Source organism: Pagrus pagrus, assembly GCF_965226575.1.
Source record: "Pagrus pagrus genome assembly, chromosome: 14".
Taxonomy (NCBI): domain Eukaryota; kingdom Metazoa; phylum Chordata; class Actinopteri; order Spariformes; family Sparidae; genus Pagrus; species Pagrus pagrus.
This window is the reverse complement of record NC_140198.1, coordinates 5736038-5760690: the sequence shown is the minus strand read 5'-3', so window position 1 is coordinate 5760690 and position 24653 is coordinate 5736038. Positions and strand designations below refer to the sequence as shown.

Here is a 24653-nt window from a genome sequence, read left to right as displayed (position 1 = left end):
TCTTATTCACACAGAAACGCAGCTAACTGCTAGTGAAGAGTGTTGGTCAGCAGCAAACATCAGGGATGAGAGAGGAAAATTCTAGTTGTGTATTTGTGTGATTTAGTCAATAACACCAGCAGTCAAGGATTAGGTGTTGCCTGCAGTTCAATATTTGAAACACACAATGCATTACACCGATGCACCTCATGGGGAAATGGATTTCGCTTAGATACTCCTTCAATCACACTAAAACTAATGTGTGAATGTTACATTAGCACACTTTGAAATTAGTACTGTTTAAGTGTTGCTAATAGCGCCATCACCATTGAAATATCTGGCTGCTAGAGAGAAACATGGATGGACCTAGGATGTATAAATAATTAAGTGGTATACTACATTAATATAGGTGTGTGTGATGCAGAAAGAAGGCAGCAGATGTGTTAAAGTTTATAGACGCTGAAAGTTTTGGGTTGGTGCTTCGGGTCCATCAGTATTTGACGACCTGGAGATGAGACTCAACAATCAACCATCTTTCTCCAGAAATTGCATTGTGTTGCTTTCTTAAGCCACAAATTAATAACAAGCCATTGAACTTCTTAAACTCCGCCCCTCCATACTGTCTTCCCCTGTGGATTTCGGGACGTGGGGGAGGGTTAAGTGCTGATGGGGTCGCTGATGAGAGCACTGAAGGGGCAGCACCCCCAGACTCTTTAATATTACATGTTGGCATCGTGGTTCCTTGTTGCCTCAGCTACAGTAGCTTCCAAGCTTCAGTTTGGCTTGGTGTGGTTTCGCGTGTACAACTGTTGGTGTGGGTGCGAGCGTTTAAGAAAGTGTTGATGTGTGTGTTTGGACGGCCAGCGCTGTCTGATGTTGCGATGGAGGAGGTGTGCTGTAGGTTTGTCCGCTGTCGCAGGAGGACTTCTTCTCTCACCCTGACACTGCCTCGGTCTAAGCTGGTAAGACTTGAGAACCTTCTTCTAGAGCAGAGGAGGCACCGGGTGGATTTGTCCACTAGCCCAGGAAATAGAGATGAAACTGAAGTATTACCTGTGAGACCTTCACCAATCTTGTGTTGATAAATCAAGATGTAAAACCTGAACTTGAACTTTGGTTGACATGCTTGTACACACACTGGATAAAGGTGCCTCGACTGTTTAAACGTGGAGTGCATGCACATGAGCTTTGCAGGGTTTTTGTATCTTTCAACATTGCATCTGTGAGTCTACCAGGAAGCAGTGTATTTGTGTATTCCTTCGTGTGTATTTATTGTAAATCTCTATAATGGTAAAACTTTGGCTTTCTCTACCAATTGGTCAATGAATTGGTGGTGTAAATCAGTCTGTTAATGAAGAAGAGATAGTTTCACACCAGGATAGAATGATTTCTTCAGCCAGAGTTGAAAATGTTGATGCAGTGCTTCAGATTGAACCCAATGTGGACTGAAAACGTAGAAGTATGATGCACAGATACAGTCACTTCACAAAAGACTCCCTCTCCATGGTGCTGAAACATTCAAACCCACTCTCCGTCTGTTTATATAATTTTTTCATCACCCAGATGAAGCAGCAAAATGTAGCCTACTATTGACTGAAGTATTAGACATAATCCTTCATTCTAAACTAGCCTTATTTAAACCGGATTTTAAAAATAGCAACATTAAAATAATGAAGTTACGACATGTGTGCAGTCATTCAGTGTAAAGGTTAAACACTGATCTGGCGGCTGGTTTGTCACTTTTTCTGTTTCTCTGGCAGTGTTTTCAGTGACGGTTGACAAGTTGTCCTCTCGCACAGTTTAAACCACAGTGTTTTTGCAGAAGGATGCGAAAACAATCTGACGTTTTTTCAGAAGTCTGTCGGCTGCTTGATTGACAACTTTGTCTCACTCTGAATCTGTGTGGTTTATTTGAAAATGAGCTCTGAGCAATTTTGGATTGCGGCGTCTTTGCAAAAGATGATAACGAAATAGAAACACATTCAATTTGTTTTCTACCGGTGCTCAAACTTTTTCCCATGCAAATTGTCTTGAGCTGCACGGAGCTAGATTTGCTAAAGGAATTTATTCTGTTTGTGGCCCACTTCACGTATCTGCTTATTTTATTGTTGAAAAGAAAGTGTTTGGATGTGGTTCTAAATTAGTGTTCTTGTGTTCATGTGCATGTTTGTCTATTCAACGTGTACACATAGCTCATAACGTGTAAGCCATCTGCAGAAAAGAAAGCAAGCCATGCCGTCCTCATAAGACAGCCACACTCTACAGTTTGTTAAGGACGCTCCTATGATATAAAACCAGTCTACCATCTCTGACTCTCTTCTGTCAGAAATCATCTCAACCTCCAGCCTTGGATCATAATTCACAGCCGTCTGAAGTGTCTTCAGCTCCGTCCTCTTCATGTTAATTATCTTGGAGTGTAACACGTGAGACCGTGCCAAACCACATTGGCTTTCAGGCAGATGAAGCAGCCTTGTATGTTTGTGTGTCTGTGCGTGTGCGTGTGTGTCTGCCTGTTTTCTTTGTAAGCTTTGCCCCTGTTGAACTCTCATCCTCACCACCTTCTCTTGTTTTTGTTCTCCTTCTGTCTCTCTCTACCACTACCTGTCTGTCTGAACAGCTTCCTGCCGACCTCAATAAGATGCACCTAACGGACCACGCCCACCAGCAGGTGATGCACATGCCTCCCAGCCAGTCAGGATGCAGCATTGCAAGCGACTCAGGAAGTAGCAGCTTATCAGATATTTACCAGGTGGGTACCTGGGTTTCCTTCCTTTCTCACCGTTTTCAAGTGTAATACTTAATTTGTTTGTTCGGCTACCTCTTGTCTCAGACTTCATGTTTTCGCATATCCTCTTTCTTTTAACAATCGTGAAAAGGTTTGTTAGTTTGTTCTTTGATGAATGAAAAATGTCACTTTAATTACATTGCATACAAAAAATAACAAAGCCTGTCTAATCCAGTGACAAACCCATCTCCATCTCTTCCACCGCCACACAGCGGCAACATCTGCTCTGTGGCAAGTGTTTTACTGATGGTGGGTTCTCCCCGGCTTGATTCGCTCCAATTCTGTCTTCCCACCTGTCGCATATACATCAACCCTCCACCCTCCCTCCTCGTAACCCTCGGTACCTTGCTAATTATTGCGCATCAGTTGTGCGTCCCGTTGATCCTTACCCTACTTCCTGCTGCGGACCAAAGGTCACATGCAGGAAATGAACCTAACCTTTCGAGCTCTTCTATACGTCTGCCACAGGTATAGAAGCTGTAATGTCATCAGTAAAGCTGGGTGTATAATACTATCTATTGGTAGTATGCAGTGAATGGTAGTGAAATAAAGACAGTGTGACATCCAGTGTGCACCATTTACACAGACGATGTCAGACATGATGTTCAATTTAGATTTCCCAAAACAGGAATGTCAGGAATCCTTCAGCATGAGAATTAAATCGGGAGATTAGTTACTTCAGGAAACGTCCCATTTCCTCCCAGTCCTCTCATTTTCTGTCATTTGGCCTCAAACAACTCTCATTTAACTGAGCTGAACAAACCCTTTTGAAATTGTTAACTCTGTCATTCAAGTGGGATTTCATTCATTTTATGCGACCGCTGTGCTCCTCACAAAAGGTTTCTTTGAATGTCAGCAAACTCTTATTATACGGTTTCATTCATTGCAATCACTAGGGTGCACAAGGTGTAAGTGTAATTCATTTAAAGGTATTATTGCCCGACCCAAAGGTCTTTTTATTTTGCTCTCATCTTGTATCAGCCTCACCTTTATGTGACATTTCTGAGCGTTAAGCAGCTCAATGTGCTTTGGAATTGAATGCCTCTCTTGAGTGTAGGGTGTTTTGGACCGGCCATGAATCAATAATCCATAAAAGGGTACATGACAAGGCTGTCACCTCATCATTTTAATCCCTCAGATCTCCTAATCTCACCTCCTTTACACTGAAAGTCCTGCTAAATCCAAGAACCTTTCAGTATTGCCACTCAGTCTTGACTCTTCCTCACAGGGTGCTGTCCCTCTTCACAACGTACACGCCATATTCTTCAAACATGTTTGTGTTGTTGGAAGCGGTTCTGTTTGACACCAGCTTGTTAGCATTGTTAGCATGCATCAGTGGAACTTTTGAGGTCCATTAGCTGTGAACTAATGAGCTAGGTACAAGCTAATGAGCTGGGATGATCAATGGACACTGCTGGCCATGAAACTAATGAGCAGCTTTTAGTGAGGAATGTTAACAATGCTAATGCCCCAATTTTTTAATTGCCAGTGTTTATATTTAATTTTCATCCTATTTTATCAGGTCATGGGTGAGAAATATCAACCGTAAGCCAAGTGCCGGACAAACTAATAAGGAGGCCTCAATCTGCATTCAAAATGTATTTAGACTGTCTGATTATGTTGCACATTTAACATGGATTCCCATAGACACAACTTTCAGTAAAGAAAAAAACAAATAATAAGGAGAAAGTCATATGGAAAAGACAAAAACACACAGCTGAAGGCTCACTTTGCTCCCGTTACGTATTAAATTAGATGTCACTGTCACTGCCCACATACTTCCACGCGTCCCTCACATTGACATGGATGTTAAGCAATACACCCACTAGAGGGCGCTGCTCGGTGTCAAATCGTTCTCACACGGACCTCCACTTTTCCTTCGCCACCACCCAACTCACATTTATTTCCCGTCCAATCTCCTCCCAGCCGTTTAAACTTCCCACCAACTTTCATAACCTCTCCTCAAAAAGTTCAGCCATTTTTAAAACTTCTTCCTCTTGACCTGTGCTCATGTCTTGCTTGGACTATTGGCTTCCCTGCTACACTGCCCCTCAGGACTACTGGAGGTACTGCTCCGTTGGTCCGTATCCGTAAGATTTTCCGAAAATGTGCCGAAATCTGGACGAAAATGACTGCAGAGTACGGACAGAAGTCTATGTCTGTATCCGGATGTGTATCTACTACTGAGCAGAAATGAGCTTCAAGACATTGGGGAATACGTCGTGCTGCAAATTACCATCAGGGCTGCATTAGTTACTTCAAAAGTAATGGCACACAAGTTGTAGAATCCATTAGTCATTTTCATCTGAATGTGCTCTCAGAAGAAAACCGACTGAGAAAGACATAATTCAGATATCCGAACCACAACCTGCCCTCCCTCCTCAGCCCGTTTGTGAAGTGTTTGCAGATTGATGCAAGTCAGGTGAACCCGGGTCAGACGTTGAACACCTGAGACCTGATCTCTTCATCCTGAGATTAGATATTAATCGCACGGATCTGATCCCATCAGCTTGTCGCTGACCCAGCTCTGTGTTTGTTTACAGCTGTCTTAAAGCGCTGACCCTCCAGTCAGCTGTGCTCCTCAGCTGTCAACACAACAGTGTTTTTGTTTTGGAGTATCTCCCAGTCTTTTTTTTCCCCTTTCCCTTCTCTCTTCTGTAGTTACTCTCTATTATTCTTTACTATTGCTTTCGTTGCTCATTCCATCTTCTCTTTCTTCTGTATCCTGAACTTCTGGTGCTGTCCTCTGTCATGTTTGTCTCTTTCCTGCCTCTGTTTTTCTGACACAGCACTGTTAAAATGATGGGGTTGTGTCGTGGGCAGATCTGATGTGCCTCGACTCTCGGAAATGTCCTCCTGGCTCAAACTCGTTCTGAGACCAGGGGACTTGGACTGAAAGGGCACATCCTGCATTCTGAATGAACTGAGCCTCTCGAAAGCACTGAAAGATATGTCAGTGGCAGAGGTTGAGAAGAAAAGAGAGGTGTTGTTGTCTCAGGATTGCTCTGCTGTTTTTGCCACTTACCTAGATGCCTCTATTTTCCAACAAAGCTCAAATTAAGGGCTCCTTTTCTGCGAGACTTGAATCTTTGCCAGAGTTTTTCTCTCCTGCTGGGAACTATTAAAAGCACCACCACACTTTCGGCTGACTTTAATTGCTGTAGGTCTGACGAATACTTGAGACAAATGTCCTCCAAGAATTGAGAAATTTAGCAAAATTAAAAATGTATTCTGGTTTTGCGGTTGAGTGTTTTGTGTGCCGATTGATAAATATGGAGTATCTGCCTCATTTACTATGTCATTAACTTATTATCGGCGTCAAAGACAATAAAATCAGGATTCACATTTAATTTTGGGGGAAGTATTTTTTGCTGCTTCTCTAATTGTATCCATTAGGCTAAAATCAAATGCAGAGCTGAGCAGCTGGTGTGTTTCTAAGTCCTCTGAATAGCTTGTCCAACCTAAATTTATGAAAACAAGCGAGGACCTGTGCCTGAACTCTGCTACGACCGTTAGCTTAATCTTCTTGCCTCAGAGAAACCTATAAAACCCTTTGGCCAGGCACGAAATCTCTGTGGAACCCAAGATCTTGATCGCACTGTTAGTTTGGGAGTCCATCTTGTTGTGAGGCAGGGCAGGAAATTAACCTTTTCCCACCAGCTACAGCAGCTTATATCACAAACAAAGCTACTCTATTGTTGGATTACCACAGTGTAGGTATACTGGTGCCTAGAAGATGGATGTCTTCTGGATTTCAAGGACTTTTTGCTCTTTAGTCCATGATGTGCCCTTAAAAGAATGATATGGACTAGTAAAACAAAATGAACTTTGATAAAGTATTACACACTAGTTCTGTAAACTAGGTTAAAAATTGTAAATATTTTCCATCAACAATCGGTCTTACCAGCCCTCAAAATCCATATCATCGATATGTTTGAAAAAAATAATTAAAACAGGTAAAATCTGGCTCAGTTTTCCTCGACAGCTCTCTTCGTTTTTTGGTCCTACCTGTAACGATGGCAGCAGATGGCCTGCAGTGCTGCCACCACCACTGGAGATCTCCTCTTTTCACCTCTAGGTTGACGGTTCAATTCCCAGCTGACCCGAAAGCCCCCGTGCCCCTTCAGAGCAGCACTCTGCCAACCATCTGTCTGCCCCGCACAGGGGAAATATGGTGGAATATGAATTATTGCTACTGGATTTAAATATTTGGCTGTTAGTTTGGGACTTGGTGTCAGGGTTTGCGCTCAGGGTCACAGGCACAGCTGCTCATTCCAAGGTTATTCTTCATGTGTTGTGTGGATTATACATCACTGAAAATAAAAGGAAAATGAAATAGAGATGTAAAGTTGGAGGGGATATTTGACAAATGTTGATGATTTTTTACTCTATTATTTTTTTTCTGTAGCTTAGATACCATATCTGACATGCTAGTTGGCTGCTTTTCATATCACTCAAAATTGCTAATTCTAGTAATCCGACTAATTTTCTTTCTGCTTTGTCTTCTCTTGAGCACCTTTCATATTCCCAAAATGTAGTATGATTTATCACTATGTACCCATTTCCCAAGGTTTAAGGAAGACTTAGTTGCACATACTGTATTTGCCAGATGCTCTTTTAGGTCCTTCCAGATGAAAACGTTACATTTTTTCATAAAAAAAACCTGGAAAAGGTAGAGCAGATAAAACCCAAAACGCTTAAAGACAAAACTTGCTTGAGAAGTCCACAGAGGACCAACTACAACCATTAGATCTGGGAGAAGTCATTTAGTCTCCTCATTTTTATCTTAGTCGGTGCCCAAATCACCGGAGCCTTATAATGTTATATCCCTGCTCTTTGCTGACATCTTGTAATGGTCTTGAATACCCTTAAACCTCATTTGAGCATGCTTTGAATCAAATCTCTTTTATGCCGCTTGAAATTGAACACCACTTTCTTAAACTGGTGTACTATTTCAAGGCCTGCCAAGCATATTGTCGTGATACACATCACTGCTCCAGGATCATTTCTAGATCACATTATTACTGGAATAAAAGCTTCACACAGTCGTTTTAGAGTCAAGCAGGTTTAATTCTAAGGAAAATGAAACTCTGTCTAAAATTATTACATGTCCTGAAAATCCATAAAATGTTAAGTTACTTTCAAAGACTTCTCCCCAGACTTCTTATTTTTGCTGTTAGTAACCGCTGTGCTGCCTTCTCCACTGTCTTTGCCACCAGGCCACGGAGAGCGAGTTGGGAGATGTGGACCTGTCCGGACTTCCAGAGGCTGCGGTGGACAGCGAGGAAGAGGAGGAGGAAGATGAGGACCTGGAGAGAGCTTCGGACACTCTCCTGGGCCGAGACCTGGTCCGAGAGTGTCTGGAAAAAGACCCAGCCGACCGCAATGACGACGACATTGGTCAGTAACTCTCTGCTGGTCCTTAGCAATCGTTTTTCTATCTAATATATCAAAATGTTAACTTAAAACTTTAGATTTAGATTTATAACATTTCCTAAGGTTCTAATATCTTGCTTCTCTCTAACCAACCAGTGAACAGCACACTTCATATCGATAAAATACACTTAAACGAAATGAAGCACTGACATAATCTGCGCTGTTATGTCATTCTTCACTGACAGTTGCTGTTTTTAGATCTAATGTACACGAGAAACAGCCTTCACAGACTCCATCTATCATTCAGTAAGCACAGGGGAGATACACAAACGCCCCTCTCACAAAAAAGACCCCTCACAGTGGTCTCTAAACACCGGCGCTCTTCCAGTGTGTATTTTTATGCAGGCAATCAGAGAGATGACCTCATTAGCCGGACCCAGTGGGGTCCCGGTGGGAGAAGGTGACCACATCAGAGAGCGGAGGGGAGTTGTAAAAGGCCCGGCCTGCTGAGTGCCTGCTGGGAGGCTGGCCTTCTCATCACCTTCGCTGGTTACTCAGCTCATTCAGAGGAGAAGAGATACTGTAGAGAAGGCGGTGTTTATCTTGAGTTCAACCTCTGAAAAATGTCTATAAAAAAGTTTTTTTTCTACATTAATAGCCTTCACTTGAGTTCAGTTTGACACCAGCATTTTTTATCCATCCCTGCTGATCTCTTCCTCCCGTCGCAATATCTTATCTTTTGCCTTATTAATTACTGGATAATAGAACTTATTCTGGCCTCTTAAATGAAACAATCTTGGAGAAAACAAATCTGTCATAAGCTTGCACAAGTAATCAAAATATTATCCAAATTGCAATAAGACCAAATACCCAAATAGAAGAAGCTCTAATCTTTTGATCAAGCCACTACTAAAAATTATCATTCCCACTAATGGTGAATCATATTTGATCTAATATCTGTCAAAATAATTGCAACATGATTTTTTTTACCTTGTTGTGAGCCCCTAGTCTGTCATTGCTTGAACTGCTCACAACCAAACATGTAAAATTAGGGTTCGTATAAACACATAACTTAGTTTTAGGGGTTATCAGTCAAAAAGGCTGGGAATCAGTGCTTTAGCCACCTTGATACTGTTGTTACAACCTTATCATTGATAGAGCCTGTATTCTGATGAGAGGTGTTTATTATTAGATATATAACCTTGCAGACTGTAGCTTAATTCTGCATTAATTAGTCACATCAGATACGTAACATAATAATCAATATATCCTAAATTCAGTCTAAACCTGATTTTTTTTTTTTTTCCTCCTCTGACAAGCGTCCAGCCTTCTCGAACTTCAAACACCAAGAATTGCCGAAAATACTGTGTCGGTTTAACCCAGGTTTTTCAAAGACCAAAGGAAGAGAAGAGCAGAGACGGAGCAGAGGAGAGGAAATGAATGAGGCGATAACAGCGGGGGGAATAAAAGGGAGCTACTGAGCCAGGCTGCATACTGTGCAGGTTGAAGCTGGGTCACTGTGTTCTCAGCCACAGTGCAGAGGAAGTAGACAGACGATCCGTAGGGAAGGAACAGGGTGTGAAAGTTTCTCATTAGGCATAAAAATCTTAAGCATAGATGGTATGTGCTGTAGCAGTATGGCTATTAGCCTGGGGTTACTGGATGAAAGCATTTAAGATATGCTGTGATCTCTGTTTTGTAATTATGATGTTTGAAGAGGGTTCGCTCGCAGTGGAGACCGTTTAAAAGTCCAGAATTTGTTTTGAAAATGCTGCTGTTTGTTTGGAAGAAAATCAATGCGTGTTGAAGCGTTGCCTAGCATACACAAGTGACATAGATACATACTGTTCTTGTATGTTTTTTTTTTATCTTTCTATTTAATTGCTTTTCTTCTCTCCCCTTCTTCCCTTTTTGTGCCAAACAGAGCAACTACTGGAGTTCATGCACCAGCTGCCTGCCTTCGCCAACATGACCATGTCTGTGCGCAGAGACTTGTGCAGCGTCATGATGTTTGAGGTGGTGGAGCAGGCTGGAACAGTCATACTGCACAACAAACAGGAGGTAAGACTAAACTCGTAACATACACAGAAACCTGTTACAGAAGTGCATCGTCGTTACTGTGCAGGAACTTTCCCCAGGATCTAGGAAGTCGGTGCATTTCCATCGCATGCACAAGGGGCAAATTTAAGTTACTGACACATTATTTCATCCCCCAAAAGCTCCCGGCGAGGGGGGTGTGGCGGCTTTCAACATTTTATTTCAGCCACCGTTTTTTAAAAAATGTGCAGCCACAAACCGGTTGTGGTCCGGGTCCACATGACATTCCTGACGGGGGGTACAATACACAGAGAGATAAAAACACAACGCTCATCAGCAACAGTCAGTGTACGGACAGTCTGCTCCCACAAATGGACTTCACTGTGCCTGTTATGATCGTTTCTGTCTGATAAAGCTCAAGATAACCAGGCACGGCCAGAACAGGCTTCTCCTCCATTTTCTTGGTTAACAGGATGATGACCCACCCAATTTGATATGACTGGTTGCCTAGAAAAGAGCAACAGTGACGACCCTCTAAAAATGTCACTGTAAATTTCAAGTATTTTCAACTAAAAGCTCTCTGAATGGCGGCACTAAAAAAGGCTGAGTGCTCTGAATAAAGACACTTTGTGCAGCACTTTTTCTTAAAGTAAGCGGCCACATGCTGCTGCTGCTGCGCTTTCTTCTCATTGGGAACCATTGACAGAAGATGCTGTTGCTCAGAAAAAGACGTTATTTGGACACAGGCCCTCAGTTTTTTGCTCATTGTGCTTCGACACAATCGTCGTGAAGTTATAAAAGAAAGCACTCAACAGATGGACAGACAACTTGTTTGCTGTATAGTTGGGTGCAAAAATATAAAACAGTCATTGTTTTTTCATGCGTCAGTGCACTAATTTGCCTAAACTTCACGGGCCTTTAGACCGTGGTGGACATGCAAATATCAACAGGCTTCGAGAACCTTTTACTTCCGTGAGAAAGTAGTTGCAGATACTTTGGGTGAAAGTTTTGAAATGAATGTCGTGGCTTTCAAGGCTTAAAAAAAGTATTAATATTTTAATTAGAGTTTTGCATTTTTTCCATGTTATCGCTCTCTTTTGCTGCGTGTCCCATGAAGATTAACCACTAATAGGGTCATTATGAAATGCAAAATATGTTTTGTTTCCTTATTATATCTGCTTCGTTAACACAATTACACAGAATTCCCTCAATACTTAGATTAGTGTTTGTCTTACTCAGTCAGGAACAAGATGTGTTTGCTGGCCTGCTGATTCTTAATTGGATTGTTAATATAATTACAGTTAAACAATCTTTGTCTTTGTCTTTCGGTGGCCCGGTGTAACCTTCCAAACAGCACACATAAATACACAATGAATGAACGTGACAATGGAAAACAAAACAAAAAAACATGAAAGAAGGAGCACAAAACAACTCGTACAAGCACACGAAAGAGCACATCCAGGTGTTGACACGAAGCCACGATGTCCTCACCGTCTTCCTGTCTTTCTCGAGGTAGCTCACACGCACATAAACCAGTATGTGCAAAGTCACTGCAGAGTAAAAGCCCTGTCAATCACCTGAGCCGCTACACAGCTAATTAATTAAGTTACATGCCTGAGAAACGGGCGCTCTGTCATGGCTGTTTGGTTGCACACGGCAGCATTAGAACCGACAGGGTGATAAATGGCAATGAACTGCCAGCCGCCGAGCTCCGGGAGGACGAAACCCAACAGCAGACAACAGCCCGTGTGCACGTCTGTCTGCGCTTCCACTGCCGCCTGTTTCCAGTCTGGTTGACGGACATGTCTCTCTGCGGACTCTGTGTTGAAGGTCAAAGAGAAGCACTTGGCTCCTCTCATAAGTGAACACAACTCTGCTAAGTGAGCGAGAGAGGGGAAGGAAAATAAAGAGTCTAAAGTGGTCTGACAGAAGTAAAAAAGAGAGGTAAAGTGCTCCAGAGGACAGAAAGGAAGAGAAAATGGAAGCCGAGGGAGCCGACGAGGGACCGTCAGAGTTATAGTGACGAGTGAAATCACCTAAAGTTTCTTTATTTTCCATTTTATTTGAAGACCGAGAACTTGACAAATAATAGTTGCAGGCTGCCATAGATATTCATGATTGAAATTCATAGTATATATGTTATGAGAAGTGTTACATTTATCCTTATGTTAAATATAAATGTGTTTTTATAAAGGTGTCTTTTCCTCACCTTACTTATTAACATTTTATCACTGCTGAGAAATAAGGAGAGGGAGGCTGACTGAGACAGAGAAGCTGGTGTCGAGTGAAGGTGGGAAGCGCTGAGAGAATTGGAGATTTGCAGGGTGAGAAACAGCGAGGGGAACGAATGAAAAGGCAATGAAGAGGAAATATCAGTTTTGGTAGCGGAGGAAGCCCGGGGCTCGGTCGCCCTCCCTTCACCCGCTCACACCGGGGATGAATGGCTTGTTATATTATGCCTGCTAGCATTTCCTTTTTCAAAAGCCACCACTAGAGACACAATAGCTCTTCAGCACCACACTCATACCTCACACAAAGCACTTCACGCTCACAATATACTAAATGTCAGCTAGTAATGAATCCCCATTCTTGTGCATTGGTGCAGTGATATCCAGTGGGCTTTTTTGAAATCTAGTGATTTAACATTAAACACTGCCAAGTGATGTTAGGGATGAGTCTTACAGAGTGAAACACACGAGAACTAGGGTGGGTTGTCCACTAATCGATCCCTGGACCCTGTCAAAATGTCCTTGAGCAAAATACTGAACCCCAAATTGCTCCTGATAACTCTTTCATCAGTGTTTGAATGTGTGTGTGAATGGGTGAACGCTAGCTCGTGTTTTAAAGCATTAAGTGGTCGGTAAGACTAGAAAAGCACTTTGGAAAAGCCGTCCATTTAGGTGTACAAGAGTAGTTTGAACACTGCAAGACAGTAAGCGTAGATGGATGTACATGATTTTGACGCATCTGTGGAAAATCAACCATGAATGGAAAGCAATAAAAAGATTCACAAGCCAGCATCAGTATTGGCGGTAAAACTTGTGCAGATCAAAAATGTTTGCTGTGTCGTGTTTGATGTGTGCAGCTCGACCACTGGTATGTTATCCTGAACGGAGCAGTGGAGATCAGCCACCCGGAGGGGAGAGTGGAGAGTCTTTGCATGGGCAACAGTTTTGGCATCTCGCCCTCGTTGGACAAGCAGTACATGAACGGAGAAGTTCGCACCAAGGGAGACGACTGCCAGGTAAAGAAACATTTAAAGGAGACGTATGATGTTGTTTTGGGATACTCATAGAATAAGTGTTCATGCTTTAATGCTGAAAAACACATTGTTTTCTGATACTTTCCAGTGCTGCAGCTCTGTATTCCCCCTCTGTCCGAAGGGCTCTGTTTTAGTTTATGTCTCTTAAAGGTCTTTACAAAACTCAATCTTGCATGTCAGTGAGCTCACAGGCCTGTTGTACATTGTCACTGTCATTTTATTTTCAGATAAGTTCACAAATAGCCTAGCACATCTCTCACAGAAAGTCAGTGTTGATATAGAGCTAGGATGTGTGGTTAATGTCTCCACAAAGGTGAAAGAGGGCCTGCATGTACTTGTGGTCCCCTCTGCTCACACTGCCTGGTTCCTCCACTGCACACATCGTTTCCTGTCTTCAGCCACAGCGGAACTTGCAAAGACAGAGCTTAGCGAGCCAAATGCAGAAATTAAAGATTTGGTCAAGGGAAGCGCAGCGAGTGACAATGCTGTAGGAGAGTGACGAGTCACATCTGGCACTTTCTGCTCAGTTAGTTTCCAGTGTCAGAAAAGAGGTGAAGGATGCCTCTGGGAGATGTCTCCTTGAGAGGATTTTGGACTACCGAAGTTAGTTAGTGTGAGAAATAGTGTTGTTGGACTTTCCTTCCTTCGTCCCTCTGATGCCTCTCTCCACCCGCCATCATGCTTCTTCTGTGCTGTTCTTCGAGTACCCGACTTTGGTGCAGAGCAGCGTTTTGCTCTACTACGCGTTCACCCGCTTTCCTCATATCGTCCTCGACCAGTTTGTCTGCATCGCCCAGGAGGACTACTGGCGCATCCTCAACCATGTGGAGAAGAACACGCACAAGGTGGAGGAGGAGGGGGAGATCGTGATGGTGAAGGAGCACCGTGAGCTCGACCGCAGCGGCACCAGGAAGGGACACATCGTCATCAAGGTAAGTGGTTTTTAAATTTTAAAGTATTTTGCATTCTCTTCTATTCTACAACAAAAGTTGTGTAAAGAATAAACAATAAATAATGTACAGTATAAACACTTTATATTTAATGACAAAGATCAACAGAGTAACATTCATTGTGGGTGGAACAGTAGAGATGCAGGCCCGCTTGGGGGTTTAAACGTAATGTTAAGCTCAGCTGGTGTTTCACCCGGAGCTCGATCTTTGTTAACTGGCTCGATTATAGAAATACGCTCAACCTTGTTCAAAGACATGTCCTACACAAAATGAATGTCCAAGGTTAAGCTAATAAGCATGTTTAATCTCACCCTAATCTCAGGCTGAAATAACTAACTTCTTGAATAAAAATATATATATATCAGATTATTATTATGTGCTAAATACACTGAAATGCCCTGGATTGATTTGAGTACCGCCTCATTATGAATCGACCATGCCCTCACATACAGTATCTTGCAACAAAAAAAAAACATCAATGCAGCTGCTCAGTGCTCTTTGTTGATTGTTCAGAGGCCCCGTTAGCACTATTAGTGTTTGCCGGAGCATTTTCTTGTTCGCTACATTGCAAAGCGCTCCAAGGCCTTTTGATCCTTCTCCAGAGCCTCCAGAGGCAGCCAGGTATTGATCGGATAATGGGCTTGAATGATTCTCTTGGCCGCCTCTCCGAGGAAGGCTGTTGGCTCCAAAAACACATCCAGTGGAGATGAGTCAATTCACAAGCGTTAGCATTTCCGCTTCTGTTTCTGGCTTTTGTTCTTTTTGTGTCAGACAAAAAGTGGATGCCTTTCTAGTTTCTGTTCCCTGTCCAATGAATCGTTTCCCCCCCCAAGAAACCTCCACTCTGATAACATTAGCAAACTCGCTGAAACCACAGGAGTCAAGTTTATGTCTCGGGCATCTTATATGAATACAAATGAAAAGATTTAGAAATAAGAAATAAAACATTTTGTCCTAAGTAATCCATTTAGATTTGATCTTATACGAATCCAGAGATGTGAAACCTCAGCAACAGAAGCTCAAGTGTGTTCCTGTAAAAGAGTTCCCGTGTGTGTGTGCGCGTGTGTGTGCGTGTGTGTGTGTGCAACCGCTCGTGTCTTTGTTTTATTGATGGGTGACTGACAGCTCAGTTCAATAATTGCATCTTTATAGTTTATGTCCTTGTCACTTTTATGATTAATCTCAACATTATTTATTCAAATTGGTGTGTACTGGCGCCATTGTGCCTGCTCGCTTCAATGTGTGTGTGCGCATTTGTATGCTTGTGTTGTGTGTGTGTGTTTCTGTATAGATTATACGTGCCCTTGTGTCATTTCAGCTGTCTTACATGTGTACGTAGGAGTGTGCGCCGTATGTTTTTCTCCTTGTATCCTTATGTGTGTGTGTGTGTATTTGTCCCTCCAGGGAACTCCGGAGCGTCTGATCATGCACCTGGTGGAGGAACCGTCGGTGGTGGACCCCACCTACATCGAAGACTTCCTGCTGACCTACAGGACCTTCCTGTCAAATCCCATGGAGGTCGGCAAGAAACTGCTGGAGTGGTTCCAGGTGGACAGCCTCCGGGACACGGTGAGTTTGTGCGCAGGCGGTTGGCTGCTTTTAGGCGTGTGTGGACCAGCCGTGTTTGTATGCATGTCTCTACTTTTGAGTTTGCGTGTGTTGGGTAAAGAAAAGGTCAAGTGGGTCAGTTGACGGGGATGGGAATGTAAGTAAATGGGGCAATGATGAGCAGTAGAGTAGACTACACATACTAAATCTGTATAAACTCTTCATTATGTGCTATTTTACGTGTGCAGAAATAAATGAAAATCCTCGCGCTCCCATCAGGACTCTTAATGTTTTGTATTCACGCATGTTGATGGAAATCGTGTGTTGTGCCGCTCACGTGCCAATCGATACAAGTTCAGCCAGCTCAGCTGTCCTTGAGCCCGTGCAGCGATTTGTTCATGCCTGCCACTCCCTTTGTCCATAACTGCTTTAACCTAAGATTAGTCTTGTCCTGTCAATAGTCTTTATGTGGTTGTCATTCAGGCTTATAATCTTCAGCTCCATTAAACGGGATCTAATCCTGTACAGAGCGAGCAGCGAGACAGTAACAGTAGGTGGAAAGAAAGGCGGGGAGACGGCATGACAAATGGAAGAGAGAGAAGAAAGTGGACATTGATTGATGCTCTGTGTTGATTTATCGGTTGATGCTCTGACCTTTTGCAAAGGTTGGCACAATGTTACCACCAGTGTAAAATTACAAAAATAATGGTTTCCAAACGCCCTCTGCTTTTGTTTTTTCCTCTAATTGTTGCAGACTAAATTAAGCAGTCAGCTAGTGGTTGAACGTCTTTTTGCAGACATGGATGTGATCATTATTTAGCCTCCCTGCTGTTTCCAATATTAGTACCAGCTACTAATAAATATAAAGATTTCTTATCAGAAATAAAGACAGAAAAACAAAACGTCAGAGGATGGGCCTGCATTTAGACTTTAGAGTTTGGCAGGAATTATTCTGATTCAACCATTATATAAGAAAAATGTTAAACATGAGCAATTTTGATAGTAGGGTAGGGAAGGCTGCACTTAAAGCGCTCTACCTAAACTGTGCCTGAGGCAATAACCAGCTCCAGAGATCCAGCAAAGGAGTTAAACACGACCTCTGACCCAACACCTACAGTGTGAGCGTTCTGCAAGAGCGTTTAACACATTTCTTGTCAAAGCTGCTCACACTCTTCTTCTTCTTCTGCTTCTGCTCATAAATTGCACAAGGACTGTAGGGTGGAAAAGAAGTGCTCATGCACTGTGTGAAAAGAAGTGTATGTTTTGTGTCTCCTATCAATAAAGCCCCCGTTGTGTCTCGCAGGTAACAAGAATAGTGCTGCTGTGGGTCAACAACCACTTCAATGACTTCGAGGGCGACCCGGCCATGACACACTTCCTGGAGGACTTTGAGAAACATCTCGAAACGACAGTACGATCACACGTTAATCCAAATTTAGCTTTTAATTCGTCACTTTTTACTCACCTGTCTTAACAGAATAGTAACTCAGGTCATATTATTGTGTCATAATTATATTCTTGTGTAAAAACGGCTCTAAGCATCACATTAGCAAGTTGTTTTTCTATGCAAAGTATACATCACTTACCTCAGGAAACAAAAGTTAATTAGAATGCGAGACTGTTTAGGCTCATCATTTTCCCATTTTTCACTCCTCGTCAGAAAATGAAGGGCCATTTGCGGCTGCTGAACATAGCGTGCGCAGCCAAGGCTAAGTGGAGACAGATCACTTTGCAGAAGGCATCCAGGGAGTCGCCGCTCTACTTCAGCGTGCAGGGAGGCAGCGAGCGAGGCTTCGGCATCTTTGTCGAGTCGGTGGAACCGGGGAGCAAAGCAGCAGAGACCGGACTCAAACGGGGAGATCAGGTGAGAGGACACAATGCGATATCAAGCAGTAAAACACAGAGTGCTACTTCAAAATATGATCCATTGCTACCTGGCTGCAGATTCGTCTTTCCTTGATCTCAGAGTTAGACTTGGGCATCGTCATTGTGAAGTAAAAGATACTGAGAGGCTGGTTGGAAAGCTTTCGGATAAGAAAAGCTTTTATCAGGAAGGTGTCAAGAACTTAGAGACCCATTTTTCAGCAGCAGGAACTTGGAGACTAGTTAGTATTTAAGATAGAAAAAGGAACCAGATGCAGTAGAGGTCCTCAAACACACCACATACTCACATACACACCTGACCTCAAAGTGCAGTAAAGATTCATCTCTCCGCACGAACACAATCTGAAGATCTCAAAGGTCACACCACTGAAGTGACTTTGGGAACAAAAACTTTAAATTTCATTCAGCGTTTCAGATATAAATTGAAGCTTGAACAATATAAAGTCTGGTACGGCTTGAGAGGATCTGTCAGTAATAATGGGGACATAATGTATATCCACCTGCCAAGTTGTTATCCGAGGCAATTTTTCTTCAAAGATCCATCAGAAATGTTATCCTTGGAGCTTTATTTCACTAGATACATAATTAAATACCCTGACGTGACCCACTGCAAGCTCAGAAGATGAGCTCGAGTTAAAAAAAGGATTGTTCTGCTGTATCTGTGGTTACACTTAACAGCTGTTAAATGTGAGAGCCGTTATAACTGATTCCTCAGAATTACTACTTACTCTTACGTTTCCATTCTATTTATCGTCTTTTGTCGAGGTATTAGTTTCATAATTATTTATACAGCACATCTTCTGACTTTTTTTATGTTTTAATCTACAGATTCAGCTTTTATAAAAATGTTTCACGTATAGGGGAGTGTGCAAATCGAGCTAACCAGCAGTCATTCTGCACTGCACACTTCCCTTTTTGTGTTATTTAGAGAGTGACCGGGTAACCACATTGGTTGCATTTAGTAAACTGTTAAAAGATAATGCTGAGTCAAGAGTCAAGAATACTGGTAATATAATGACAGGAAAACCAGAAGACAGCTATTGTGTTTCTTATTTCAGAAAGGGTGTTTCTTTATACAAGACCAATCCCTGTATCGGTCCCAGCTGCGTCCTGCTTTAAATCTGTCATTTCATCCATCTTGTTTCAGATCATGGAGATCAACGGTCAGAACTTTGAGAACATCTCCGTCACCAAAGCTGTCGACATTCTGAGGAATAACACACACCTCTCTCTCACCGTCAAAACCAACATATTTGGTGAGCAAAGTCCAGAGTATTTGTCCACAGAACACAATCCACTTCAGTTCATATCAGTGCTCATCTGAGATCTCTGTGCCTCCATCCATCTAGTCTTCAAAGAGCTCCTCAGCCGGATTGTGCACGAGAAGAAGAACGGCGGCCCTCACATTCCCAAGATCCAGGAGAAAAAGGGCAACCGCTTCTCCATCCCCGACCTTCCTGGAGACATGGAGTTCCCCACAGACCACAAGAGCACCAGGAAAATGAAGGCCAACACCGTGTCAGGAGGACGGAACAAGATCAGAAAGATGCTGGAGAAGACGCGCTTCAGTATTCTGCCACCCAAACCGTTCAGGTAAGAGGATTTATGCCAAGTATGCTGTATGTACGCAGGAATTAAAAAATTCAAGATGTGTATTGTGTATCGCAATATAGTCCAGAAATATTGGAGTATTTTTTTGTGACCATATTGTGCCCAGCCCTAGTTAGAAGCATAGCAGGTAGACGGACATTGAATGAAGCTTTACATCATTATTTCATTTCAGCTGATCAGATATGGCGTCTGGGACAACTTTCTCTGTCACAGCAAAAACTGCTTTTCATTACGAGGTCGTATCCACCACAGAATGGTGTGAAATGTTTTTGTGTTTGGTCATAAACACAGCACAACAAGATTTACTGGAGTTTTAAAGCAGCAGTAATTTATATTTTTATTCTGTTTTCAGCAAGATAACAACAGCAGATAGACACAGCTACGGAGTAGCTGGTGAACATAGTGGAGCACTTTAGCAGATAAAGAGACGGATATTTCCCTCAGGAGTTGGTAGACACCAAAATCAGAGCCAAGAGATATTAACATTTGCCGGTTAGTCTGAATCACCACCTTAAATGAATGAATATTTTTGCTCTGTAACTGCAGGATGTGTAAATACTGGTAAACAACTGTTTGCTCACAATTTCCCTGAGGTGATGAGATGTTGATTTGGTTAGGGCTACACCCAAGTGGACAAAAAAAACAGTGAAGAAAGAAATGTGCAGAAAGAGCCAGAAACACTCATAAGGGCTTGTTGAGTGGTCCTAAAGTTGGCCGGCCCACAATCCTCTCTGACTGTCTCTGCATCCATATTGTAGCACGCTGTGACCATCTGCAGACAGAAAATATTGGAGGCGTGAGCGGAAGCTTCTAGCTCTGCTGCTGAACTAAACCATTTAATGCGCCTCACAAGGTGCTTTGAGAGTTCAGCCTCCACTTGCAGCCCGTATGAGCAGCAAGTGGAGAGATTTCACTGTACTTTAACTGAAAAGCTTACTTGTGTTTAATGGAAAGTGATGGTACACAGAAATAAGTGCAACCAAATGCAAGTTCCATCCCACTTCACGCTCTGAAATGATTTACTTTTGCGCTCGCTTACTTGCGGTTGTGTGAGAGTCAATACTCTTATCTACAGCTGCTGTAATGTCGATAGGTTGCAGCCAAATCATAAAAAATGTAAAAGGCATCATAATCATCATCATATAACCATTGTCATTGTCATCCGTAACCATCCATTGTACTCGCAGCATCTGGAGCAATTGAAAGCAATTGTGCAGATGGAGGCTCGTATTCAATATTCCACCCGTAACGTGCTGATACAGGCTTGATTTCATTTCATCATTTCATGCCTCTCCAGGCCTCATTAAACTCCATACTGTGTCAGAGTGAGAGAGAGACGATGCTGCTCTCGCCCTGTTAATTACAGCTCGAACGCACTGGAAACTCACACACACACACTCATTGGCACAGACACTGGCATGCACATATCCATGTCCCCGCACTTTTCTCTATCGGTTTTCAGCCCTGCAGTGATTACGTCAACAAAGCCACACAGTTTGCACGAAAACTGATTATGCTCTCTCTCAGTAGGCAAAATACACACTATCACCCGGCCATTGATCTGACTCGATGCACAGCTTACAAAGGCTCTCCGCTGCGTTATATTTATCGACCGAACAAGGGCCTCCGTCACTTTTTTTATTTTATTTTGCTGGTCGCCACCATTCAAGCCGCGCTTTGGTTCAAAGGACTTGATGGCTGATTAAAGGGCCTGGAGATGAGGACGGAGATGAGACGGGCGGTTCAGGGGGTGAACATTTGACGCGAGGCAACATTGTGAAGTTGTCTCCTGGGTGCATGTGTACAAAAGATATCAGCTGCACCGAGCTCAATACAATTGAAGACACCGTGTGAATTTTAAGGGGCAAGGTGTGGCTAGAATTTCAGTTTTAAACAAGCAACAAGTAGAGCAACAAGTTTGCTTCTTAGTAACAAATATCAAAAAAGGAGATTTTTACACATATTTTCCTTAAAAAACTGAAAAATACAACCGTCTGAATCCAAGTTGCTCTCTTTCAGACGAGCTTAATTGCCCAGTTAACTCATCGTAAAACGCTCTCGACATAAAAGAAACAACTCGGCAAACAGTCCTCGTTCGTCATTCCCCAATCAACTATGGTTTGGTCGAAATTAATCCTATATTCACAGAGTAAGATAAAAAATATTCCGGCTTCACACTTCATCTTCACCCGCTGTTGGCGCTCACACCTCTCCTGTCCCCGTCTTCCATGTCTTCTTGTCCCAGGAGTCCCCATACTCTTGGTCAGAGCTGCTGTATATCGCCTCTGTAGTCTATCCCCTGTCTTCAAACTGGCCTCTGTCTATCTCAGAGGCTGTGTTCAGTCCCAGTTTGGTGTCCAGCCGTACCCCCACATCAGCTAATGGAGCTGCTAAGCTCCCTGGCTAACTGAGCTACTTGCTACGGCAACTATTTACCAAAGATAGCTACATCAGAGAGTAGTAAGTCCAGTATAGGTAGCAACACTAAGTGGTTATGCTGCCCCCTATAGTTTTAGAGCTACCTTCAAATTCTGCTCATTTCTTACAAATCACACCTTTTAGTACTCCCACACACACACACACACACACACACACACACACACGAGACTCCATGTCAGTTAAAGGACATGTTGGCTCTCACAAGGATGAAACCTTTGATTTCAGTTATGGAATAGCGTCTCTCTCTCTCACAGAGGCCACATTTCCGAGGCTTTCGCTCACTTCCAAATAACCAAATAACCCTGTTTAATATTTTAAAATCCTCTTCAGATGCCCGGCTTACGTACATACACAAACCCACCGTCACTGCTGCTGCCGCACCTTTCTGTCCTTGGCTGACATTGTGCTCCACTTCAGACAAAGATTTTATATGACAAGGACACTCCGGCAATAAACAAGTCGTTTTTCTGCCAAATTAACATGTCTGGACCGGCGCATGTACCTTTATACACATCCCATATTGACCAACCCAGCTGATTTACATTCCACAGATTGGAAAGCAATAGACAGAGGTTTTAGCCTTTAGTCGGTTTGTCTCAGAAGTCCGTTGTGATTTAGTGAGATGACGATAAAGTAGTAACCCAATGTCCCATGATGCCATTTTCATCCTCTGCTTCTCCTGCTGATGATACAGTTACATGTACTAAATCATGATGAATAACACTTTTACTGTTGTGTTATTGAGTGTTTGTGCATCTAAACATTCACCCGACGAGACATCCATATTTTACTGCGTGCTCACTGCACTCCTGAAAAGATCTGTTCATTATTGCACTGTTACACGTATAACCTTGCTCTGTCTGTACGTATATACTGTATATATAAATAGTTACTACTGTATGAGAGCTGCAGAATAAACTGACACACTTTACGATATATATAGCGAAGAGAACAGAAGCTTAAAGTGATGAAGCTTATTTCTGTACAAATTCCTAGTTAATAATGTTGTTTTTCTTTAATTATAATCCTTATGTGCTTCCTGCTATCGATCAAATAGTCGAGCTGGATTTCCTGACAAATCCTGCAGTTTTTTCTTTCATGTCCTATGTATAGACTTGTGCTTCTGACATTTTTTTCTGCCTATTTATTTCAGCAAACCTGTCAGCGTTTCCAAACTTTGGCTATCGTATATTCTGTCAATGTACATGTGTGCGTTTGCTGTTTCGAGCGTGTGTGAGAGAAGAGAGGCCTTTTCACTCTGCTGCACTCGTATCGCTGAATCACTTCAGCAGAGCTTCTGTTTTTTTTTTCAGTTGTTTTTTTCTTTTTCACGCTTTTCAATGTCGTCTCTCTTCCTGTTTGTCTCCGCTGCTTCAGGGGCCTGTTTGGGTAAGAGCTCTTGTGTAACTCCCCATCCTCTAACCATTTGATTCAGTATCCATCTGCAGACCTGCGCACAGCAGGCAGCCACACACACACACACACGCACACAGACACACACTCAGCAGCGCCACTGACCTTCAGCAACACTGCTAGAGGACTGCATTTATAGATTTCATGCTAATTCCTGTAACACATGAATGCCACTTTTCTGCAGAGTCAAGGTGTTTCTTTCTCTTTGGTTTTACATTCAAGCTCTCCAGTTAATGTGTTCACGACTCAGGCGTTCGGTTTTTCAACCAAATGTGCTGTTTTCTGCAGGGAATTTTACAAAAAATATCAAAGAGGCTTTGGTTTTTTTTACATTTTTATTGTCTACAGGTGGTTTTGGTCTCTTGATGTTGAGCATTTCAGAACACCTGAGCCATAAGTGAATAAGATAAACACCTGTATGCAAATAAACTTGTAAAATCAGCTTTTATGCCTTTTTTATGTCTAGTCTATACTTTTTAGACTCGCATTATATTCAGTGAACCAAAAACTCTGTTATTTGTGACAGTCAGACTTTCACATTTGCTTGTGATCATCAGGTGTAATTATGTCAGCCTTCACCTGCATCGGTCAGAGTCTGAATGTTATCAGACTTGTATTATTATTACATTATCAGAGCAGTCCAATCTAGTCTTGGTTGAGCCCCTTGCGTTCCTTATCTCTTATCTCTTTCCATATCCTCCCATTCTCCTTTGTCTTTTTTCACCACCTTCCAAATCCTATTTCTTCCCTTATCTCTTCCTTTCATCGTCCTTTTCCATCTTTTTCTCCCCCTCTCTTTCTTCCACCTTGTCGGCGCACCACCTATCGACTGGTGACTCGAAGATTACAGAGGCTTTGCTACAGCAGCACTCAGCTGTGTTAGCGGAAGCCCTGCATTACTGCACCATGTTCAGGACAAACTGTACAGACGCAGGGAAGCTACAGTTAGTATGCAGGCGGCAGGATGAGATGAACCCTCCGTCTCAGACACTCAGTGTACAGACTGTCACTCAAACTCACAATGACAACATGTTTAGATTTGTGCAGTGTGTATTTAACATCAATTAATCATCACAGCATTTAAGTGCTGATATCATATCATGCTGTACCATTTTCTTTAATTAGTGTTCCAGTTTGTTTATAGTTAGTCTAAAATGATATTCTAGATATTTTAGATACTGCTTAAGGTCTTAAGTGGCTCAGGGTATCTGCAGGGGCTGAGTCTTAAAAAGCATTGGATTCAGTTTCCTACAAAGAAGAAGACTTTTGTGTGTCTTTCTGTATCCAACTGCAGCCTGTTTGTGTTTTCTTGAATCGATTTTATGATGCTTATCTTGGCCCCGGTCACAATAATTTGATTAATTGTATT

The 24653-nt window shown here is 42.5% G+C and overlaps 1 protein-coding gene across 9 annotated transcripts in view; it reads left to right on the top strand.

Moving 5' to 3' along the window:
* The window catches only part of rapgef6 (Rap guanine nucleotide exchange factor (GEF) 6), a 153325-nt gene that overhangs the window by 95431 nt on the left and 33241 nt on the right, over nt 1–24653 (top strand). For all 9 annotated transcript variants that reach the window (XM_084374413.1, XM_084374416.1, XM_084374415.1 and 6 more), the window contains 10 exons: nt 2597–2728; nt 7984–8164; nt 10065–10201; nt 13263–13421; nt 14219–14371; nt 15794–15958; nt 17241–17348; nt 17598–17801; nt 18969–19077; nt 19171–19414. In XM_084374413.1, the coding sequence (XP_084230539.1) occupies nt 2597–2728; nt 7984–8164; nt 10065–10201; nt 13263–13421; nt 14219–14371; nt 15794–15958; nt 17241–17348; nt 17598–17801; nt 18969–19077; nt 19171–19414 (1592 nt within the window). The remainder of the gene's footprint in view (nt 1–2596; nt 2729–7983; nt 8165–10064; nt 10202–13262; nt 13422–14218; nt 14372–15793; nt 15959–17240; nt 17349–17597; nt 17802–18968; nt 19078–19170; nt 19415–24653) is intronic.